At 55.3% G+C, this 6,459-nt stretch overlaps 1 protein-coding gene across 1 annotated transcript; it reads right to left on the reverse strand.

The window, feature by feature from the left end:
• Positions 1 to 503: 503 nt before the first annotated feature.
• Klf2 (Kruppel like factor 2) lies at positions 504 to 2,955 on the reverse strand. Its single transcript, XM_008824666.3, has 3 exons — positions 2,789 to 2,955; positions 1,557 to 2,370; positions 504 to 814 (listed from the first exon to the last, which is right to left on the reverse strand). Exons 1-3 carry the CDS (start codon positions 2,861 to 2,863, stop codon positions 639 to 641), a joined length of 1,065 nt encoding a protein of 354 aa, XP_008822888.1. The 5' UTR covers positions 2,864 to 2,955; the 3' UTR covers positions 504 to 638.
• Positions 2,956 to 6,459: the final 3,504 nt, after the last annotated feature.

Consider the following 6,459-nt stretch of genomic DNA (forward strand, 5'->3'; position numbering starts at 1 on the left):
TATGGCTGCAAGAAGAAGCAACCTTAAAATAACCACCCACAGTCCTAAAACGCAGTATTTAAATTTATAGAAAAACCACAGTTCCTAGTCACTGGCGGCTGGGGGTGCAGCTGGCAACCTCAGCCACAGGCATTTCTGCCCCCTCAGCCCCTCCCTCTAGTCAGACCAGAGCTGTGATTCTGTCAAAGGTTAAAAACATTTTTTTAATTAAAAAAACACCAAGTCTTATAAAAAACAAAGCAGGCAGAGCAACAATGCCCACCCATCTCCCTTATAGCAATACAATATCTGTCACATTTATATACAATATTATAAAAAATGTCGGGACAGTACACGAAGACTTCTCACAAGGCATCTAGCCTCGATCCTCTGGGGGGACCCGAGGGAAATAAGTCAATTATTGCACCATTTTGAAAACAAAATTCGTCAGAGGCTGTCTTCCTCCCCCGGGGCCTTCAGTCTTGATGAGAGCCAGGGTGGTGGTGTCGTCCTGTGTGGGTGTGAGGGGCTGCCCCCAAGTGTGGCCACACTGCCCAGCCGGGTCCTCGGAGTCTAATAAATACAGTCACAGTTTGCAAGGTGTCCGAGCCTGTGCATGGGACCTGCCACGGCCAGGCATCGGCAACGAGAGTGACCAGCTACATGTGTCGCTTCATGTGCAGGGCCAGGTGGTCGGATCTGGAGAAGGCACGGTCACACAGGTGGCACTGGAAGGGCCGGTGGCCTGTGTGCTTTCGATAGTGGCGGGTGAGCTCGTCTGAGCGGGCGAACTTCCAGCCACAACCGTCCCAGTTACAGTGGTAAGGCTTCTCACCTGCAGGAAAGGGGATGGCAAGCGTGAGCCTCGGTTCCCGGGCTGCACCAGTGTGGGCATCCTAACCAGCGCCATGGCACCTGTGCCCCACCCTGTCTTCTGTTATCTTCAGGAGTCTAAAGAGCTCCCATGCCGCCTTCGAACTTACAGTCACATTTCCAGAGGGTCCCATTCTAGACAGAGACCTCCTGGGCTTCTTAGACCCTCTCCCCAAGATGCTGAGCCATGCCCCAGCAGACACCCCTCACACTTGGAGATTATGTCTCCCGTGTCCCCAAGTCTCATGTGTTCCAGGCTAGCCTTGAACTTGCTATGCAGTTGAGGCTGACCTTGAACTCCTGATCCTCCTCCCTCCATGTCCAGTGCTGGGATGACAGGGCCCCACTAGGCTTATGAAGTGCTGGGGATGGAGCCTAGCGCCTCATGCTTAAGACAGGCGGTCCCCCAAGGAAAGCTCCCCACATACTTAATACCAGTCTGTTCTGTCCCTCTCCAAAGCCTGGAGAGAAAGACCCTTAGCCACACTCCCAGCTCTTCGAACTGGGTACCATACGCTCTGGGGACAAAATCCCCCACTTCTCGGGCCACGCCCCTTAGGAAGGGGTAGCCGGTACTTGTCTCCAGTCTGACCCGTGCCAGGACTTTCCCCCTCTCTTTGGGACGTTAGTCTCACTATAGTCCAAGGTGGCCTAGAACTTGGCAATCCCCCTGGACACTGTGCTGTCAGGTACGCGGCTCTCACCTGTGTGCGTGCGCAGGTGCGCCTTCAGGTGCGAACTTTTGGTATAGGTCTTGCCGCAGTTGGTGTAGCTGCAGGTGTGCGTGGCTGCGCGCTTGCGGGGCCAGGAGCGCCGGCCGCGCTTGGGTTTCGCCTCCAGCAGCTCCAGCGGGGATGAGGGCGGCGTGAGAAGACCTCGGGCAGCGGGCGGCGCCAACCCCAGCGCTGCTGCTGCAGCAGCAGCATCGTCAAAGAGACTGAAGGTGCCGGGTGCAGGTGGCCCGTAGTGCAGCGCGGGCCCCGGGGCTCCGAAGCCTGGGCCACCGAAGGGCGGCGGGAACGGGTTGCGGGGTCCGGGTGCCGGCAGGCGCGCGGGGCCGTCGGGGCTGAGCGGTGGTGTGTCCGGGGGAGGCGGAGGACGGCCCCCGGGACCCCGCATGCATGCACCTGCCGCTCCCGGGGCTCCCTCTCGCTTCAGACACCGGGGCGCACGAGTCAGGCCCGCGGCGCAGCCGTAGCCACCGCCGTCCACCTCCGGGGGCTCTGCCTTGACCAGCCGTCCCGGGGGTGCCAGCAGAAAGCGACCCTGCAGTGCGGGCCCCGGAGGCACGTCCAGCTCCGGCCGCAGCAGCTCCGACACCAGGCCACCCGCGGCGGAGCCGTAGGGCGGAGGGGCTCCGGGCTCCGGGTAATAGAAAGAAGGCGGCGGGGGCTGCGGCGGCTGCTCCGAGGCGGACTCGGCGCCCAGCCCGTCCAGTCCCATGGACAGGATGAAGTCTAGTACGCTGTTGAGGTCTTCGTCCGTGCCGCTGGCCTCCGGCTCGGTGCGTGGCCAGCGCTGCAGGCGACAGGGCGTGGGTGTGAGCGCAGCGCGCCTGGAGTGCCGAGTTCTGTCTGTACCCCGTGCTCGGCCTCCACTAGCCTTCGGCTTCCCCGCAGCCCACGGTCTCATACCATCTAGATCCTGCCAGCCACAGCCCGGGACCCTCGGGCTCTGCCGCCCTAGGTCTCCTACCCATACAGAACCGCGGTCTGCAGCCAACCTCGCCTACTTCCCAGAAGCCCGGTCTACTACACAAGCTCGCCGTCCGGTCCGCTACCCCAACGCACTCCCTGACTTCGCCTCTTTCCCTTCCCGCTGCCCACGGTCTGCTCTCGACAGCCGCCAACCTGCGCCGTGCAGCCCGAGCCCCGAACCCCGCCACCTGCGATGTCCCGCCCGGCGGCCGCGGTCTCCCACCCTGCGCGCCCCTCACCTCCTGGAGGCTGCGCTCGAGGCACGGGCTGGCAAAGGTGGAGAAGGACGGCAGGATGGGCTCGCTCAGCGTCATGGTGGGGGACCCGGGGAGGAGCACGGGGGAGACGGAGAAGGTGGGCGGCGGGAACGACTCTGGGGCCACGGCCGGGCGCGCCCAGGCCTTATAGACGCGGCAGGCTCGGGGCCGGGCCAAGGGGGCGGCGGCGGAAACGCGTCCCGGATGGGGACGAGCTCTGGGCTCAGCCTAAATTTAGCCGCGGTATATAAGCCGGGCGGGCGGCGGCCACTGCTGGAGCCGGAGCCCGGCGCTCCGCCCCGCCCACCGCCAGGCCACGCCCACCACCGTCTCCTTAGCGACCGCGTCAACAGGCGCGGCACAACAGCAGAGCCTGCCGGAGCCGGGTGGTACCCGGGACTCCATGGGGCACACTAGCGGGGGCTTCGGCTCCTCCAAGCAGTGTCAGCAGGGTCTTCAGCCTCAGAGAACCCCCGGGATCCTGAGTGGATGGATGGGGAGGGAGTCTGAGGTCCCCAAATACTGTCACCAGGGTCCTCACCGTCGCAGACCCACCCAGTGGGCACTCATGCCTGTGCTGTAAAATCCTTGTGTCATGTAAACTGAGGCAGGGGAATTGACAGATGTATATAAAAAATTTTAATGTGCGGCTGGAGAGATGGCTCATCAGTTAAGAACTCTCGGCTGCTCTTGCACAGGACCCTGGTTCAAATCCCAGCACCCACATGATGGCTAACAACCATCCGTAACTCCAGTTCCAGGGGATCTGACACTGTCTTCTGACCTCCGCCGGCACTGTACGACACGGGTGCACTCATACACATATAAAGATAAAAATACTTTAAAAATATTTGTAATGTAATAAAAATATTTTTTAATTTTTTTAATTTTTATTTTTGGTCTTTTTGAAACATGGTCCCTGTGTAGGCCTGGAACTCACTATGTAGACCAGGCTGGCTTTGAACGCACAGATACTCACTTGCCTCTGCCTCCTGAGTGCTGGGATTAAAGGCATGTGTCAAACCATACCCAGTTTGTAATTTTTTTAATTTAAAAAATTTTTAAAAATTTTATGTGTATGCAGGTATTGCCTGCATGTAGGTAAGTGTGCCCGTGTCATGCAATGTCCTCAGATATCAGAAGAGGCTGTCGGATCCCCCGGGACTGGAGTTACGGACAGTTGCTAGCTGCCATGTAGGTGCTGAGATTCGAACCCAGGTCTTCTGCAAGAACAACCAGTGTTCTTAACCACTGAGTCCTCTCTCCAGCCCCCATAAAACAATTTTTAAAAATAAAAGTATTGGGCTGGGGGTGGTAGCGCACGCCTTTAATCCCAGCACTCAGGAGGCAGAGGCAGGTGGATCTCTGTGAGTTCAAGGTCAGCCTGGTCTACATAGTTCCAGGACAGCTGGGGCTACAGGGAAATCCTGTCTCAAAAAAAAAAAAAAAATGGGTCTTTGGGACCTTTTCCCTCCCAGATACACCTCAAGTAAGCCCTAAATGTGCAGGGAAACTGAGGCCAGAGTACCTGGGAAGGGTTGATAGTCTGGCAAAGAAGAGCAAAGTCCCTGCCCTTGGAGACTTGATGGGACATGGGTCTGTGAAATAAAGGGCCAAAAAAGAAATAAGGTGATTGGAGAAATGGCTCAGCCACTGAAGCACTGGGTGCTCTTGCAGAAGATCAGGGTTAGGTTCCCAGCATCACATGGCACCTCACAACCACATTTACCTCCTGTGGGCACCTCCTGTATTGTTTGTGTGCTGTGTCACCAGGCCTACAGTGGCTCAGTCCAAGCTGGACAAGCAGATGGTGGAGCTCCCAAAGCTATCCCTTGTAGGGTGTGACAAGTCACCTAGGGATGGCTTGTCAGCAGTTCGGTTTCCAGCACCCACATAGGGTATTTCACAGCCACCTGTAACTTCACTTGGGGTGGGGGAACCAACATCCTGTTACTGAGGGACTCTAAGGGGTCCTGGAAAATGGAGATACCAAGGGACAACTTTATAGTGAACAACAGTATCTAAGACCTGGCATCACCGGTGGCACATGCCTGTCACCTAGCAGTCCAGCGGCTGAGGTGAAAGGATCAGAGTTCAAAGCCAGGGCTGGCCAGATGGTCCCACGGAAGAAGACACTTGCTGCCAAAGCCTGAGATCTGAGTTTAATCCCCAGATAACTCTCCTAGCAAGGGGCTGCGTTGGCCCTGCGTGCTCCATCCAGGCCGACGGCACTGGAGTCTAGGAATTTCTCCTTCCCTACGAGTGCAGGAGCAAGTTATTCCTTTGCAGCTCCTGCCCCCACAGCTGGGCTTTCAGATGCATATCTGTAGTCTGCATATCTCCTTCTAGAACCTTTCCCTTTGACATGCATATCTTCTGGTACGGGTTTGTTTAGATCTTTAGAGTAGTTTCAAATTGGCTTATTTGTTTTCTTCTGCTCGCATTTTAAGATCTTTTGTCTATTTGTCCTTTCTTCCCCAGTCTGTGGCCTGTCTTTCAAGTCTCCAATGCAAAGCACTTTTGAATGAAAATTTCTTTTCTTATTTTTTTCTTTACATTGATTTAGGGTGTGTAGTGAAGTCAAAGGGCAACTTTGTGATGTTGGTTCTCTCCTACCATGTGGGTTCTGGGGATCAAAATCAGAGCATCAGTCATCTTACAGGCTCTATAATTTTTTTTTTGGCGGGGGGAGTCTTTTTGAGACAGGGTCTCCCTGTAGCCCCAGCTGGCTTGGCAATCGCTATGTAGACCAGGACCATCTTGAACTCACAGAGATTTGCCTACCTCTGCCTCCCGAATGCTGGGATTAAAGGTCTGCACCACAATGCCCAGCTTCTATAGTTTTTTTTAAGGCAGGGTCTCCTGTACCTCAGGCTGGCCTTGAAGGATGACCTCGAACTCCTGATCCTCCAGCCTTCGGCCCCAGGTGCTGAGATGACAGGTGTGTGCCACTGTGCCAGGCCGCAGTGTTTGATTTTGGTGAAGTCTGAATTCTTAATTTTTCCTTTCACTGACTGAGCCTCTGGTGTGTCCAAATTAGAGTCACCACAAGCCCCAGGTCAGCTTTCAGTGATGTCATATGGAATTCTGTTTTCTTTGCTATTACTTTGGGCCAGGGCTGGGGACAAACCCTGGACCTCCAGCAGAGTCTGCAAGCTCCCATTGAGCTGCACCTCAGCCAACATTACAGACTTCTGAATTTTACACTGGATTCAGGAATCCATCGGTGTTATTGTTCTGTGTATAGAGCCCTCTCCTTCCTTTGTGGAAAAAGCTGTTCTTGGCTGTCTTCTGGAAGTTTCTAGCACAAATGAGTTTCTGGCTTCATCTGACCCCACTCAGTGCTGTTCTTCAAGCTGTTTAATTCTTTTCTGTACTCTTCTTTTTTTCCTTTTAGTTGTTTCCTACGTTGTTGTGTGTGTGTGGTGTGTGTGTACAGAGAACAACTTGTAGGAGTTGGCCGTCTCCTTCTACCCTATGGATCCGAGGGTTCAAACTCATATCTCCAAGGCGTCAAGCAAGTGCCTCTACCTACTGAGCCATCTTGCCTGCTCCCACATTCTTTTTTGAGACAAAGTCTCATGGAGCTCAGGTTGGCCCCCCAACTCTATATGTAGCTAATGCTGGCCTTGAACTCTTGATCCTCCTACCTC

This window comes from Nannospalax galili, unplaced genomic scaffold (genome assembly GCF_000622305.1).
Source record: "Nannospalax galili isolate Female #2095 unplaced genomic scaffold, S.galili_v1.0 scaffold529, whole genome shotgun sequence".
NCBI classification, from domain to species: domain Eukaryota; kingdom Metazoa; phylum Chordata; class Mammalia; order Rodentia; family Spalacidae; genus Nannospalax; species Nannospalax galili.

What these genes read in the sequence shown, in the direction of transcription:
- Klf2 (XM_008824666.3), bottom strand. Translation starts at nt 2,863, where the DNA reads ATGACGCTGAGCGAGCCCATCCTGCCGTCCTTCTCCACCTTTGCCAGC. An exon ending in TCGAGCGCAGCCTCCAGGAG is followed by an intron (nt 2,371 to 2,788) that starts GTGAGGGGCGCG and finishes TGTCGCCTGCAG; the next exon opens with CGCTGGCCACGCACCGAGCC. An exon ending in GCACCTGCGCACGCACACAG is followed by an intron (nt 815 to 1,556) that starts GTGAGAGCCGCG and finishes CCTTTCCTGCAG; the next exon opens with GTGAGAAGCCTTACCACTGT.